Raw genomic sequence first — 17708 nt, 5'->3', positions numbered from 1 at the left:
TGCTCCACAACCTCACTCCCAAAATTATCCTCCCTCAACTGCACCATCACCCCCGCAAACTCTCCAACACCATGCAAACTTCCCCACCCACCCCAAAACTACCCCCTGCAACTGCCCCACTGCTGATGTCATCTGTGCCAGATTGTCCTTTCTCTGAAAAGATTTTGCTTTTCATACATTTGTACTTTTGAGTTGCTCAAATGTCTCTGTCATATAGAAGGGATGAGGTTAACTGGGATTAGAATGCTTTTGTGTCGAAGAAGGGATGAAAATGCTGTCAGTGAAAGGAATGAGCATGCAAGCCTACAAGGCAATCTTAAATATAACTCACATATCAAAGCTTGCTAGTTATCCAGTCACAGGTTATTTGAAGCCTTTGCTTTAAAGCAGTGGATCTCAACCTTTCTTCTCTTGTGACACACCTGTCAATGTTCATGTATGTGACACACCAAACACTAAAATTCACAGCTGAACAAAGCACGCCTAAATATTTCATTGTTTAATTATAAGTTTAGCATGAATTTGCTCATCTCATATCAAAAAGCTGGATGCAACACATCAATCCCAGATTTCTCATTTGTCATACAACAAAACAAATATATATTCAAATTTTAGTGTCACCTCAGTAATAGCAACACAAAATCCCTCCACTGTCACATACTGTGAAGCAAAACAAAAACTTGCAAATATACTACTCAATCTATATAGCAAACAGAATCTATGGACAGCAAACCTGCACATGTTCAGTTGGGGCTGGAGGCAGCAGTTATTATTGGGGGTTGCAGGGAAGCAGAAATAGGGACCAGTTACAGGGATTTCAAGAACCTGACTCTCAAGATTGCTGATCTTCCCAGCTTGCAAGCAGTATTGGTTGTAAAAGAAACACAGGCTTACTGTCCACACCAAAGTTTTTGTGATACACCTCCCACCTCTTCGGGGACACACCAGTGTGTATCCAGACACACTGGTTGAGAACCACTGCTTTAAAGTGTCATTAATACCAACCTAAATTATTTCCAGTTGCAGGACACCTCTCTGTTTTGTTGACTAGTAAGGTCCTGAATTTATCTAGATTCACTATAGGGGGGCGTCGAGGTTTCTCTGGCCTGGGTCCCAGTACTTTTTCACTTGGCAAGGGTTTTCGCGTAGGAATATTTGAACTAGTTTCTGATACATTTTTCTGAGCCATAGGCAGTGCTGGCACTTTGTCAGAGACTGTTACAATTCCTTTAGCTGCCCGTTGAGTTTGTGCAAATTTCTCCATGAGGTCCTGTTGAATCTCAGCCATACTTCTCTGCGGAACACTAGACACTGAAGCATCCATTTTACTGTTGCCTTCATTGGGAAGTTTTCTTGCTCCAGTTTTCTGAAGGATGGAGCATGGGCTAGTTTTCAATGGTGAGGTTGGCCCCCTAGTCTCAAACTTAGCTACTTCTCCTTGAAACTTGGAGTTGAGCTGAGATACTGAACTTCGCTCCTGCATTTGAGCTTGAGGAAGTTGGAATGAAGGACCAAGTACCAGATCCTTCTTCTTGGGTACTGGTGGTTTTGTTGGCAAGACACCCATGGAGCCATCTTTTTTCACCAGCTGGTTTGTGGCAAAGCCTTGTCTTTGCTTCGTGGCTGCTGACAACGCAGACTGACCTCCTAGGGATGGAGGTTTCCAAGTTCTGCTTCCATCCGAGTCCTGCTGGTTCATGTGGAATCTTGCTCTTAAACTTTTAACGTTCTCTTTCTCTTCCTGCAAACAAACCCAGACAATTATATATTAATAAATATCAGAGTACCTTTCAAGGGAGTCAAAGGTAGTTGGGCTTTCTCGATCACTCAAACAGCAGGAAGATCTGCTCTATTTGAGAATCACAAACTTAATGAAAATAAAGTTTCTTGAATTGAAGGAAATGACTATTACCATCTCTTGCCATTCACTGCTACTAAATGCACCAGAGACATTGAACCTAACCGTCCAGGCTAGTATAAGTCCAAATTGGAACATCCTGGTTGGGATGGGCATAATTCCCTGAATATTTTAGAAAAGGCTCACTGAACATATCCCAGGCCTGATATTCAATGAATTTATGCTCCTAACTTTGAGAGTTATGCTCCTGAATTAGTCCTTTTGAAAATTTGCTACGGCTGAATGCATAAATCTTTACTCAGAATTTTGTTAAACTGTTAAATTTAGGAGCATAAAAAGTGTTTTATAATATGGCACCTTTAAGCCATGCTTTTTATACTGTTATTATTTCATTAATGGTGGTAGTATATATACTTTTAATGGAATGCCTCTCTGCACGTTTTGATATACTAAATTCATATGCATTGCAGTCCATGCTTGTTATTTTACATCTTTCACTTTATGTATTCATTTGATGATATGCTTTTATGTATAGAATTATATATTTTTAATGTGTTTTATATATGTTTTAAGCAGTTTTCTGACCCCTGAAGCAGGCAGCTAGTCCGCCGAAACACAGACGCTTTCGTGCCTTAATAAAGACTTTCATCTGCTACTCCTGTCTTGAGAGTCGTAAATCACCCTCTACTCTGTGTTGCACCTTTTTGCTTTGTTTCCATCTTGTTTTCAGCATTATTCATTTTATTTTGTTTCATCTACCTTCATTTTCATTGGGGGGGGGAAATGTTGTTAAGAGTGAACGCTTTTTCAAAAAGGCACATATTCATGGCAGAAGTTCATGGAACTGTGTCTGTCAGTGCCACAGTGCTCTGCCTCTTGCCAGCTACCAGTGCTCTACCTACTGCTGCCAGTGTCCAACCCTGTGGCCTGTGTGCCACCAGTGCTCACCCACTGAACAGAATGGGGATTACCTGTCTACTAAATGTTCTCTTGCTGAGCACTTTGTAATAGGGGCTAACAGATGGAGCAGCAACTTAAACCCCACATTCTCCACAACCTGCAGAGGGGTTGGTTTGTAGTTTGCTTCGGTGTCTGAGGTAGGGCCTGGGAAAGTTGGTTAAGGCCTGGGAAAGTTGGTTAAGAGCAGAGTCTTTCCTATTAGATCCTTCCCTTTTCTCCTTTTCCTTTCCTGCTACTACTGCTTCATTCCTCTGACTCGGACTTCCAGTCTCTTCTGAAAGCAATACAGACTTATTTTGTGTTTCTAAGCATGAGCAGGAGTACGGCATTGGAGACTGGAAAGGAGGCTGACGATTTCTTTGCTACTGAGGCAGCACTGGGGCAGTTCCAGGCAGTGGATCTCATTGACTGGCAGGGATTGCACATCTCCACCAGCAAAGATAAAATTATTAATGTGTGTGTGTGGGGGGGGGGGGGGGGGGAGTAAAGAGAAAATGTATTGTCCCCCAAGTCCACCACCAGGCCCCCCCCCCCCCAAAATGTAATCCTGGCTATGCCCTTGGGATCAGCATGCATGGCCTATCTACGTCCCTTACAAACAAAGCCCCTCACACAGCACAGGGATTGCCAAAAAATATGATGTTTTTTCCTAACCCCCTTTGAGACAATGTAACAGAAAAAGAGCCATATTAGCTTAAAAAAACATATAGATGCAAACAACCAATCAGCATGCAGAGGAACCCAGGTGCCATAGGAAACACCCTACAGGTGCCAAATAGTCATTTAGGCCAACAGTGGGGGGGGGGGGGGGGGGGGGGGGGTGAAAAAGAAGCAGAGTGCTCCAGCAATGCCCCCAGAGTTTAGGTAGTGTGCACTATTTGATAAGAGTGTGCACTACTCAAAAAGTGTACGTTCTTAGGTGGTGCACACTCATCAAATTGTGAGCAATATTTCTGAAGATGACAAAGGATGAATTTTCTGATTTCTCTCATCTATTTTTAGGTTTTAACAACATGAAATGACATGAGTTATGTAGTTGGCATTTCCCCTGTAATTTTTAACGACAGCCCATCTGTAGAGCTTAGCACTGATTTTCACTACTAGGCTCATAAATCTAGGCAAATGAATGTCAGGCTTAAATTTATAACATCACTTTAACCCCCTAAATTAAGATGAATTTTCAACAGAAAACTTATGCTCCTAAATTTGGCTGGAAATAGGGCACTAATTGCAGAACACAACTTAGGAGCATACATTTAGGTGCTCAGTCTTTTTTTGGATGTTGGACCCAAAGTCCTGTGTAAAATGATACTGGGGAAAACATATGTAGAGTGCAACACATACAGCAGGAACAGTCATTTTAGGGAGGAAAATATTAATTAAAAAAACAAAAAAGAAGAGTGGCAACACTCAGAATTTTGAAAGTATAAATGCCGGCACTTGGAATATGTAAGTACAATTTCACAGCCCATACCTGTAAATGTTGGGTGTAAGTGTAGGACTATTGTTTAGAGCAATGGGCTGAGGACCACAGAAAAGCCAGGGTTCAATTCCTGCTTCTATCGCTGACACTTGTGATAACTTTGGGCAAGTCACTTTCAGCCTTATTTTCGAAAGAGAAAGATGCCCATATTTCAACCCAAATCAGGAGATGGGCGTCTTTCTCCTGTGGGCGCCCAAATCGGTATAATCAAAAGCCGATTTTGGGCGTATTCAACTGCAATCTGTCGCGGAAACAGGCAAAGTTGACGGGGGCATGTCAGAGGCGTGGTGAAGGTGGGACTGGGGCGTGTTTATCGACCGAGGAGAGATGGGCGACCTCGGCCAATAATCGAAAAAAGAAAGGCATTTTTAGCGCGAATTTGGGTCACTTTTTTTGGATCCCTAAATGACCAGATGACCATCGGAGGGAATCAGGGATGACTACCTCTGACTCCCCCAGTGGTCACTAACCCCCTCCCACCAAAAAAAACCCCAACTTTAACAACTTTTTTTTTCCAGCCTGTATGCCAGCCTCAAATGCCATACCCAGCTCCATCACAGCAGTATGCAGGTCCCTGGAGCAGTTGTTAGTGGGTGCAGTGGACTTCAGCCAGGTGGACCCAGGCCCATCCCCCCCTACCTGTTACACTTGTGGTGGTAAATTGGAGCACTACAAACCGCTCCCAAAACCCACTGTACCCACATGTAGGTGCCCCCCTTCAGCCAAGTGTTTTGCAAGCCACATTGAGCCTGCATGTTTGTGGGGATAATGTGGGGTATAAATAAATAAATAAAAAATAAGTGCTATGGTAATGGTGTAGAGTTGTGGGCAGTGGGTTTTGGGGGGCTCAGCACCCAAGGGAAGGGAGCTATGGACTTGGGAAGTATTTTACTTTTTTTTTTAATTGTTACAAGTGCCCCCTAGGGTGCCCGGTTGGTGTCCTGGCATGTGAGGGGGACCAGTGTACTACGAATCCTGGCCCCTCCCACGACCCAATGCCTTGGATTTGTTCATTTTTGAGCTGGGCGCCTTCGGTTTCCATTATCGCTGAAAAACGAAACCGCCCAGCTCAAATCCGATGCATTTGCCCGGCACAAACCGTATTATCGAAAAAAAAGATGGACGCCCATTTTTTTTTCATACGGTCTGTCCCGCCCCTTCACGTACCCGTTCTCGGAGATAGACACCCATGGAGATGGGCGTTCACATTTGATTATGCCCCTCTTTATTTCCCACTGCCTCAGGTACTCACTTAGGACTAGATTCAGTAAAAAGTATGCTTCGAGCGCTATTCTATACAGGTTATCCACATTTTATAGAATAGCACCTAATCTGTGCCTAACTTAGGGGCCCTTTTACTAAGCTGTGGTGAAAGAGGGCCTTTGCTAGCATCAGTGCGTGTTTTCGACGTACCCTGAGGCCCCCTTTTACCACAGTGGGTAAAAGGCTGTCTTTTTTTGAGGAAAAGAAATGGCCATGCGCTAAGTGAAACACTTACAGCCATTTCTGAAGGGGGGGAGCTCTTACTGTCACCCGAGATGACGTTAGGAGCTCCCGCACTACCTGGCGGAAACCGGGCAGCGTGCAGCACTAACTGATTACCTCCAGGTAAGCCCTGGGGCTACAAAAATAGAAGATGTTTTTGTGGTGCTGGAAATGGCATGTGCTGGGGTGGTGTCAGACTTGTGAGTTCTTGTACCATGTAAAGCGCTGCTGAGCCCGGTACTCGGACCAGGTTCTGCTTGGCGGCTGGACAACCCCGGGTTTCAACTGTGCTGACCGCTGTTCCCCAGAGGTTGAGCCCCTAGGTGCGGGCGGCCTGCAGGACTTACGGGATGGAGCTGGAAGTGGGGTGATGAAGGTATCAGCAAGGCAGGCAGCAGGTCAAGAGAGTAATCCAGGTACAAGCGGCAGTCAGTAGGCAGGCGGCAGGCAAGAGAGTAATCCAGGTACAGGTGAAAGTCAGTAGGCAGGCGGCAGGCAAGAGGTTAAACCAGGTACAGGCGAAAGTCAGTAGGCAGGCAGCAGGCAAGAGAGTAATCCAGATGCAGGCAAAAGTCAGTAGGCAGGCGGCAGGCAAGAGAGTAATCCAGGTACAGGCAAAGTCAGCAACGAGGGACCAGTAGATAAGAAGCAGACTACAGAGTTAGAAACACCTACCAAAGTAGAAGCCGAAGCATGGAGTCCAGAGAGAGCTCAGCTGATATAGTGCTGGCGTCTGATATCAGCAGGGAGAAGGGGCACAGCCATAGGATGAGCAGGTGAAGGAGGAACCAGAAGACCAATAGGAGAGAAGCAAGGGAAGCCAGGCAGAGGAAGAGCAGACCTAGGTGGGTGGAAGCAAAGCAATTAAGGAGCCTGCAACCACTGCTCTCTGAACAAACCCAGCGAGGACTACACACACATGGCTCAGGCAGTGCCAATCAAGTGTGCATGTCGACAGGACCCCGCGCTGCCCGAGGACACCGCTTGCGTTGAGGTAGGGGACATGACAGGTGGGAACTACTGCCAGACTCCAGCGGCAAGTTCCCACCTCGAGCACTTGCCAATCCAGTTCCGGTAGTTCCAGATTGGCTTGCCACGCGCCAATCCTTTATTAAAAGGGCCTATTAAAGCATCTGCTTTTATGCCTGCTGAAACCAGGTGTAAATACTGCACCTAAATTAGGTGTGCCAAAAATGAAATTACCACAAGAGCCACATTTTAGTAGGGCGGTAACTCCATTTTGGTGCCCTTTTACTAAGCTGTATAAGCGTCTATACGTGCCCAATGTGCACCAAAATGGAGATACCGCCCGACTACCGCGTGGCTCTTGCAGTAATTTCATTTTTCATTTTGCCACTTGTCCATTTTTGTCAAAAATATAAAAAAGGCATTTTTTACAGGCACGCTGAAAGATGGATCGACATGTGCCCAAAACCTGTGCCTACACTACCGCAAGCCATTTTTTACGCCTTTGTAAAAGGACCCCTTAGTGCATTACTTTTTCAGTACTATTTATAGACTTTGGTCCTCTTTGACTAGCTTTCATAGGCCATAATCTAACATGAGGAAGGTGGGTTTGGCTCTGAAACCTAGTCAAACAATGCATTGAATTAGTCCAATAAAAAGGTAGCATCTTATTTTCTACTTTTTTTTTTATTTGTTAATTTATAATGTAGTGATTGGAATGTGTCAGTTTTTGAAAGTGACATCTGTTTTCTTGTTAGTTTGCACAGTAGAGGGGAACATGCATCACTTTTTCTTTCTCTGGTGTTGCACTATATGCAGAATCTAACTTGCTGAGGGTTCAGTTTAATTTTTGCTTTCTTTTTCTATTTTTAGTTTGTGGTTACTTATTCTATACTTTTTTGCCTACTTTTCTATTTTTAGTTTGTGGTTACTTGTTCTATACTTGGTGAGGGTCTACCTGTATTCAGCATGTGTGAAAAAGACATTGAATGATTGCTACAAAAATGGCTTATTTAGTTTTCCCAATAAGTGTATTCATGTTCTACTGCCCACTGCCATGTTTACAGTGCTGTCTTTCCCTAGGTAGGCCCTTGCTGTGTAACTCCTAGAAATTAGTGCCATACCATATGGTATGGTAGAATTGCTTTATAGGTCTTGAGTGACTTCTATAGGGTTTTGCGTTGATTAACAATATGCAGCTTCACTAGAGTGACACAGAGAAGGGTCCTTCTTTGCTGTGTTCAAGAGTGACCTGTTGTCTATTTACTGCTGACATAGGTGTCACCCCCCTCAAGGATTTTAACTTGCCCCGCCATGCCCCATCCCAGTCCCGTCCTATGTCACCCTAGCCGAACCCCTCTTTAGCTTCCCCAAATGACTGAGCCACCACTGCCTATGGGCCAAAGAAACCAATATCCAGTTCTGTCCCCAAGCTCTCTACTTGCTGATTCTATGTTGGGCAAAATATTGGTGCGGTCGTGGCCCCCATGGCCCACCCTATTCCACTGCATGACCAGTACAAGTATATTGTGCACCCTAGGTGAACCTTCAGCCCTGCATCCAGTAGTAATTTTTTAAATAATGGATCAGGGGCTTCCCCCTCCACTCCAGCTGCAATAGAGAAAAGCATGCAAGTTCAAAATTGTTCCAGGTTGGTGACAAAACACTATGGGTGACCTGGGGGGGGGGGGGGGGGGGGAAACACACTATGACTTGTGCTCCTTACCCACATTTAACTTTAGAACCCATAGGCCACACTTTACCTCTCCCCACCCCAGTGATTTTGATAATGAACTTGACAATCTTGATTATCTCATCACCACTCCCCCCCCCCCCCTTCTCAGAACAATCCTGTAAGAACACATAACTAAACACTTTGAGACAATTTCAAAAGCTATTTGCACAGAAAAATAATGAGCTTATTGAAAATTTCCCACTCTAACAACCTAACCTAACAGTATACGAGTGTCACAGGGAACAATGCCTGTGCGTTTCCTTTGAGAACTGATGCAAACTCGTATAGATCTGAAAGAAGTCACAACATAAGGGCATTATCTGTGGCCTTCAAGAAATGGTCCAGGGATTACAAAAACCCATGGGGGCATGATGTCCATGACCTGATGTTATAGCGATTACAATCTGTTGATAAGCTCCCAGGTCCTGCCTTGCCCTGCTAAACAAGAACGCTGCATCTGCAGTAAATTACCTTTTGAAGAAAATGAACTTTTCTAAACATTCCCTTGCCAACTTAACAATACATTTTGTTTCCAAAGTTTTTTTTTTAATAAAATAAACACGCACATAAAACTTTGGAAACAAAATATATTGTCAGATTGGCAAAGGAATGTTTAGAAAAGTTCATTTTCTTCAAAATGTGATTTACTATAGTTAGAGTGTTCTTGCTTAGCAGGGCAGGGCAGTGGTTTTGCTCTCTTATCTGTCTGACCATGAGCAAAAAAATTCAGGTAGTAGATTTCACTTCTTTGTGGAGTGTCACAGGGTTCTGCACTCTGCCTTTTTATTTAATCTTTATTTATAACTGTTATGCATGCTTATCCATTTCTATGTCGAATGTTATCACTTCTTGTGCATAACATGCTGTATGCTTCGTTTGTGACTCAGTGACTGTGGTGGACTGATCTCTGGGTGTCACACAATATTTGCAGCAATAAGGGCTTATCCTCAATGCTGCTACAAAGGAAATTCTTGTTATTTCTCATGATCCTCACTTTATAGTGCCAACAGAACTAAGGGGCCCTTTCACTAAGCCACATAAGCGTCTATGCACACCCAACGCATGCCAAAATGGAATTACCGCCCAGCTACTGCATGACTGTTGTGGTAATTTAATTTCTGATGTGCGTCCACTACGCACATCCAAAAAATCATTTTTTATTTTCAGACGCGCATATTGGGTGCGGACCAAGTGGCATTTGACACACATAGGTCATTACCACCCAGTTACCGCGTGAGACTTTACCGCTAGGTCAATGGCTGGTAGTAAGGTCTCAGACTCAAAATGGACACGCGGCAATTTTCATTTTGCTGCACGTGCATTTTTGGCAAACATTTTTAAAAGGCATTTTTTGCAGGTGCGCTGAAAAATGATTCTGCGTGCGCCTAAAACACGTGTCTACACTACCACAGGCCATTTTCAACACACCTTAGTAAAAGGACCCCTAAACGTGAGTGATGCACTGTCATCTGTGGAACCAGAGGGCTGGTATTTGGAGGCAGTTGGGATCCTAGATTGACCTTGCCAGTCCATGTGAACAGGCAGTGAAGATGGTCTTTCATAAAACAAGGGTTGTTGAAAGTTGTGGACTTTTTAAATCTGAGGATGAGTTTTGTACAGAGTGCCAGGCTTTGATATAACCCTGTATGGATTATTGTAATGTTATTTACCAGGGTCTGCTTTGAAGCTATTGTAACTGGCACAAAATATATCTGCCAGGCTATTGTTATGGCAACCTAGAAGCTCTTATGTAACCCTATTGCTGGCTTGGCTTCACTGGCTCTCTACAATTTAAAGTGTTACTGTTGATGTTTAAAATTACCCATAATTTGCAATCTATCCTCCCTGGTACACGCCTATACTTCATACAACCCCACATGTTCACACTATACTTAAGTAATCCCTTCTTTGAAGTATACTCTACCTATTCAGTTGTGAGCTATGACTGACATTAGTACATTTTGTAAACATCTGAAAATGTACATGTTTGAACAAGTGTTTGCTGCCGAGATATGTCATTTCTCTTGAGTTTAGTGTGTGTTACCTGTATTTTTTTATTCATGTTTGTGTCCAGAAAGCTATGTATGTTTTTTGTACCTCACCCTGATCCTGTGGTGATTGGGTGCATCATAAATTTGCTAAATAATTATTAGTAAATGACACACCCATGTGATGTATGAGGCTAAGAAATAATATGAACGTGTGTCATCATTCCAGTTACCAAAAGGTTATATTATAATTTATTTTATTTATATCCTACTTATCTAAAGAGTGCCAGTGGGTAACAGTCAACATATCTACTTAATATATAAATACATAAAACACACCAGCAAAATAACTTATAAACTTGAAAACATAAAAACTAGACCAAACAATCAACGTTTATATTTTCTTGTATTGAAGGAGTGGAACGCCGGTACTACCTGAATACTACTGAGCAACAGGACAACCTCATGTTTTGTGCCTACTGATGGACTTTTACTTATGCACTCTACCTCTGCTTTTGGCTGTTTGGCCACACCTTATTACTGCACTGGACATTTGTGCCTTATCCAGTTTTACTGTTTACTAACAAGACAAGTTTGCTGTTTACTAATGTACAGACAGAATGCAGGGCTATTAGATATATAGCTTGTAACAGTAGTTTGCAAGGCCTATACAAGACCAGCTTGCACGTAGCAACGCCATCTGAATAGGCGACCTTGGAGGGTGCTGACACCCCCCTGCATTCCTGAGCCGCACCTTATCTCCTGTGCTAGAAAGGAGCATTGTGTGTGTGTGAAGAATAAGCTGCTAAGTTTCGTTTTTCTTGCCAGTATCATTTCAGTGTTATGACGTGTGTACGTACTGGGACTACAATTTTGTACTGTAAGAACTACAAATGTTTACTGCGCATGACAGTTGTGACGTGTAAGGGGCCAAATGCGCAGGCCCAGTAGGGAAGTATAAATGTAAGCGTCAGATGATTTATGACACACAGTGTCCCGAGGCTACTCGGTGCTGTTCACTTGCTAGCAATAAAGTTGCCTTGTTTGGAACCAAAATTTGCCTTTCGTCTCCTGATTTCCCACCTGTTTCATTGGCGACCCAGATGGGACAGAAGTAGAAAGGGGAATCGGATTATATTCTTCCCCTCCCCCACTGCAGTCGGATCGGGTCATCGATTCCCACCCGAGGAGGTGGTGAGTGGCCACCGCTGATTTCAGCGTCCATCTCCCGGAGGAGGGCCGATCCACTCCGCCTGACTGTAGAGGGGGCTGTGTGGTTCCGACAAGGCACCTTTTTCCATTTCAGGGAGAAGCGCACGACGGCGCGGCCTGCGACCCCGGCGGACAGGCGAGTATACTCTACGTAGTGACCGGCCCAGTAAGGACCGAAGAAGAGGCGTGATCACCCTCTTTTAGCCAGTGACTAATACGGACTATTGGTATCCGACTAGGTCCCGAAACTCACTAGGCTCCGGCGACGAAACCGAGCGGCGAACGAACGGGGGGGTTTCTTGTGGCGTATGAAAGTGTGTGAGTGGGCTTGCAGTTCCAGGCCGGGCGACCGCGTCCTGGTCAGGCCGAGTGTTGACCCTTCTGTGTCTGGTGGAACGAGACCCCTTACTCCTCCACCTCCCCTTTCCCCCTTTGTCCGTCACCTGTCCTTTGACACTCAGGTTAGGATGGGCGGGGGTGGGTCTTCACCGTTAGATTTAATGACGGAACACTTTAGCGAAGTGTTCGACCTAGATAAATGTAGCAGGGCCGGGATGATACAGAGATGTCAATTTATGTGGCCAGGGCTAGGAATTGCTGGATGGCCCCCGGAAGGGTCATTCGAGTATGAAAAAGTGGCGGCGGTCATGAATATTGTTATAATTGAGGGAAACCCAGGCTGTCCCGAGGACATTCCATACATAGAAGCGTGGTTGGATGTAGTCCGGGATCCGCCGGCTTGGGCCCAACGGAAGGTAGAAAAGGCCGCCCTTATGTTGGTAAAGCAGAGAAAAGGCCGGAAAACTAAGCTTAGAACCCTGCCGACCCATGCCTTCGCTCTTCAAAGCTCGGCAACCGCTGCCGTCCCGAAGGCCGCAGGGACCGCCCCCATACGGCCTACCGCCCCTAGCACTGAAGCCACTGAGACCACGCCCCCTGCTACCAGAGTCAAGGCAGGAACTACGCCCAGTACTACCAACACACTTTCTAGGAAAAAACCCCCAAAGAAAACCGCAGGGAAAGTTCAGGGTTCGGCCGAGAAGAAGCCTCCAAAAGCCCCGATACTTGCTACGGCGGAAGCATACGAAGACGACATTGCGCCGCCGCCCTATGCTCCTATGTACCCTGACCTTACGGGCCTAGCAGAAGGCCCCGCTGACGCCGGGACTTCCGGGTCAGAGTCGGATGCCGGGGAGACGTCCCGCCCAGCCTCACCTGAGTCACCTGGCCTCGCAACCACACGGAAGAGTAAGCGGGTTGTGAAGAATATTACTCGGTTTCCCCAATCGAGTCCGCAACAGGCCCTTCCGTCCAGCCGAAAAGGGGAAACCTCTCACTTATTCCCAGTCCGACAGTCCACCACCTATACCCCTAACCCGGTAGAAGGGGGGGGGCCAGCCCATCGAATCGACAGTCTATAGCCACGTTCCCTTCTCAAGTGCCGACTTGTATAACTGGAAATTCCATGGGCCGTCCTACGACCAGAAACCCGAGCAGCTGATAGAGCTGGTGGAAGGCATTATATACAGTTATAATCCAACTTGGGCAGACCTTAGGCAGTTGAGCGCCCACATCCTGACCTCTGAAGAACGCCGCCTTTTACAACAAAATATGGAGCAAGCCATCCGGGATGCGAATCCGGCCCATGCCAATTTACAGAACCTACTAGAAACGGAGGCGCCCATCGCTGCCCCCACGTGGGATTACCGAACCGCCGAAGGCCAAACCTTTATCCGCCGATACCAACAGGCGTACCTGGCCGCCTTAAAGAAGGGGAAGCAGAAGGTTACCAACATGGGAAAAATCCACAGTGTGGTCCAACAAAAGGACGAGAGTCCAGGGGACTTCCTTGAACGACTTATGGAAGCATTTAGGAGGCACAGCCCGATAAATCCCGAGGACCCTAAGAACCTCCCAACCGTGGTTATGAGTTTTGTTAGCCAGTCAGCACCGGATATACGAAGAAAGCTACAGAGAACAGAGGGGTTCGAAGGGATGAGCCTCAGCCAACTGAAAGCTATAGCTGATCGCGTGTTCGGATATCGCGACCAAGAGGAAAAGGTGGAGGCCCGGAAGGAATCGACCAGACGGATGCGGGAGAAGGCAGATGTCTTGGCCACGGTGCTGGAAGAACGAATGAGGTCTAGACCAAAGGGGAGGGGCAGGAGAACAAGAGGAACGCGGTCCCCCATAGGGCGTAACCAGTGTGCAAATTGCCGACAAGAAGGACACTGGTGGGCTGATTGCCCAGAGGAGATACGGGACAACCAGAGAGAAGAGGAATCATGGGACCGGCAGAGAGAGGAGGAGACCGGCGACCGCACGGGGGCCCCTAGGCGAGGACGTGGAAGGGGCCGAAGAGAGAGAGGACGGGATGACCGGAGGGAATGGCAGATGGCTGTGGACGCTACCCGAGACGGCACAGCATGAAGAGACCGGGAGGGCAGAGTCCCCACTGACCCTCTGGTGGAAATTCGGGTGGGGACAGAATCTATGAAGGCCTTACTAGACACAGGGGCCCAGCGATCTGTTATCACCACAGCCATAGCCCCAGCCACGAAAGAAACTATACCAATTGTGGGAGCCTCCGGGAAATCCCTTGCGGCCCCCCTCCTCAAAGAGCGCCAAGTCCAGATCGGAGGGACGATGGTGTCCCAACAGTTCATACACATCCCTGGATGCCCGGTCCCCTTGATTGGTCGAGACCTACTCTGTAAGCTCCAGGCCACCTTGAAGTTCAAGACTACGGGTGAAGTGGAAGCTCGCTTTGAAGATCGGCCAGTAACACTTATCTGTCCAGTAAGAGAAGAATGGAGACTACATGTTCCCCCAACTGTGGGACCCGGCGACTGCCGTTACGACCAGAACACCCCTTTCGCCCAGCAGAGGCGGGCCATAATGGATGAAGTGCCTGATGTATGGGCAGAATTGAACCCCGGCGGACTGGCCGTTAACGCTATCCCCATCTGGATTGAGCTCAAACCAAATGCTCAAGTTGTCAACCAAGGACAATACCACATCCCCTATGCAGCCCGGCATAGTATGCATACACATCTACAGAAACTCCTTCAACAGAGAGTCCTTAAACCAATCAGATCCGCATGGAACACCCCATTGTTGCCCGTTAAGAAACCAGGAACATCCGAGTACAGACCCGTCCAGGACCTGAGGAAAGTCAACAACCAGGTAGCCGACATAGTTGCCCTCGTACCAAATCCATACTCCATCCTAGCCCAAGTGCCATCTCAGACCAAGTGGTACAGTGTCATTGATTTGAAGGACGCCTTCTTTTCCATCCCTCTTGCTGTCGACAGCCAAAAGTTGTTTGCCTTCACGTGGGAAGACTTGCAGACGGGAACCAAGCAGCAATATACATGGACCCGTCTTCCCCAGGGGTTCAAGAACTCGCCTACCCTCTTCGGCGACCAACTCGCCCAGGACCTGAAGACGTATCAGGACGAGTATGGGCCGGTCGTCCAATACGTGGATGACCTGTTGGTGGCCCGTGAAACGTACACCGAATGTGCTGAAGCTACACTCTACCTCTTGAAGACCCTGGAAGCCCAGGGGTACCGGGCCAGTCGCAAGAAGGCGCAGATATGCGAGATCGAAGTCGAGTATCTGGGGTTTCGCCTCCGAGAAGGAACCCGAAGGCTCGGTATCCCCCGAACCCAAGCCATCCGCAACCAACCCACTCCTGCAAATAAGAAAGAACTACGGGCACTCCTCGGAGCCGCTGGATATTGCCGCATTTGGATTATCAATTTTGCCATCCTGACCCACAGTTTGTACGCCAAACTGAAAGGACCTGAACTCGAGGGCCAAAATCTCCAGTGGGAGAAACACGAACTGAAAGCCCTTCAGGACCTCAAGGAGGCCCTTGTGGCCCCACCAGCGCTCGGACTGCCAGATGTGACTAAGCCGTTCTACTTGTTCATCGACGAAAAGAAGGGATTGGCACTTGGAGTCCTTACCCAACTGGTCGGTACCTGGCAACGCCCTGTAGCATACCTCTCCAAGAGCATGGACAACGTGGCACGAGGATGGCCGGGCTGCCTACGAAGCATTGCGGCTGCTTGTCTCCTGATACACGAGGCCAATAAACTCACATTCGGCCAAACACTTTTTGTGACCACACCCCACACCATCCGCGGCCTACTCGAGAGCCACGGACCCAGATGGATGACCAACTCCCGATTGGTCAAATACCAAGCCCTCCTGTGCGAAAATCCGGAGGTGCGGATCCTGGACACGACCAACCTCAATCCTGCCACCCTCCTTCCGGCCCCTGAACCACCACTCCACGACTGCGAAGAGGTAATGGCCACTGTGCACTCGAGCAGACCTGACCTGAAGGATCAACCCTGGCAAGGGGGCATCACCCTTTTTACCGATGGAAGCAGCCAGGTGATAGAGGGAATTCGAAGAGCTGGCTATGCGGTGGTATCTGAGGACCATGTGATCGAGGCTATGGCTCTGACACCCGGAACATCAGCCCAGAAAGCGGAGCTAATCGCCCTCACCAGAGCCCTCATGTGGGCTGAAGGAAAAGTTGTTAACATTTACACCGACTCCAAATACGCTTTCCTCACCCTCCAGGTGCACGGAGCCTTGTACAAGGAGAGGGGATTTTTGACAGCAGAAGGGAAAGGACTTGCAAATGCCGCTGAGATCTGCCAATTACTCGAGTCGGTATGGAAGCCGAAGAAGGTGGCTGTGATGCACTGCAGGGCCCACACTGGAAGAACAGACCCTATCGCCCGGGGAAATCAGCGGGCAGACGACGCTGCAAAAAGGGCAAGTCAGCTCCCCTACTCCTCTCACCCTCCTGACCCCGTACTCGTCGTCCAGCTCCCTACGGAGACCCCTATTTACACCCCCCAAGAAACGGAATGGGCCCAACAAGAGGGTCTACAGTCACGCAATGGCTGGTGGATACTACAGGATGGGCGCATATGGATACCCGAAGCCTTGGCCTGGACGGTGGCCAAGGAGGCTCACGACCGCACCCACCTGGGAAGGGACGCCCTGGGGCGCTTACTTGAGAAGACCTACTACATCAACAAACTATCCCTGTGGACCAAAAACGCTTCCAGCCGATGTGCGACTTGTGCCCGGAACAACCCTCGAACGGGGCCCGGCCCTATGCCAGGACATGTTCTCCGAGGCACCAGCCCTTTTCACGTGTGCCAGATTGACTTCACACACATGCCCCCGGCGCGCGGCTATAAAGCTATCCTCGTCGCCGTGTGTACCTACACCGGATGGATTGAAGCCCAGCCTACTAGAACGGAAATGGCTAAAGAAGTTACCTCCCTACTGCTTCATCAAATCCTACCCAGATACGGCCTCCCCAAGCAAATAAACTCTGACAACGGTCCCGCCTTCGCTAGCGAAGTAACACAACAGCTCAGTACCAGACTGGGCCTCGATTGGAAGTTGCATTGTGCTTGGAGACCCCAAAGCAGTGGAGTAGTGGAGAGGGCTAACCGATCCCTGAAGAACCAGCTAGCCAAGCTATGCCAAGAAGCAAAAGCCAAATGGCCCGACCTGCTTCCACTGGCCTTGCTGCATCTTAGGTGTACCCCCAAGGCTACCGGCCTTACTCCCTACGAGATGATGTATGCTAGGCCACCACCACTACCCTCCTTTCCCGACTCCTTGCAGATACAGGGTGAGAGTTCCTTAGTGAAACAGATGAGAGCCTTACACCAGGTAGTGCAAGACATCCAGCAGTACACTGAAAGAGTAGCTCCCTTGGTCCTCACCAATCCTACGCACAGGTTCAGGGTGGGAGACGAGGTCTGGGTAAAAGAGTGGGATGAATCTGACTGCCTAAAGCCAAAATGGAAGGGGCCCTCCCTTGTTCTCCTAACGACCTCCACCGCTGTTAAAATTGCAGGAAGCCCAGTGTGGATACATTGGACCCGATTGAAGCCTGCTGCTCCCACTAGCAGCACCCTGAAGCGTTGGACTGCGCACCAACATCCTGACGCTCCATTACGGCTGACTCTAAGAAAG

General features: G+C 47.7%; 1 protein-coding gene across 3 annotated transcripts in view; it reads right to left on the bottom strand.

Annotated features, from left to right (window-relative positions):
• The window catches only part of LOC115480718 (PML-RARA-regulated adapter molecule 1-like), a 171881-nt gene that overhangs the window by 101215 nt on the left and 52958 nt on the right, over positions 1-17708 (bottom strand). For all 3 annotated transcript variants that reach the window (XM_030219583.1, XM_030219584.1, XM_030219585.1), the window contains exon 2: positions 1006-1741. In XM_030219583.1, coding sequence (XP_030075443.1) covers positions 1006-1741 — 736 coding nt within the window. The remainder of the gene's footprint in view (positions 1-1005; positions 1742-17708) is intronic.

This window comes from Microcaecilia unicolor, chromosome 11 (genome assembly GCF_901765095.1).
Source record: "Microcaecilia unicolor chromosome 11, aMicUni1.1, whole genome shotgun sequence".
Taxonomy (NCBI): Eukaryota; Metazoa; Chordata; class Amphibia; order Gymnophiona; family Siphonopidae; genus Microcaecilia; species Microcaecilia unicolor.
Note: the sequence above shows the minus strand (reverse complement) of the source record. Positions and strands in the feature narration are given on the sequence as shown.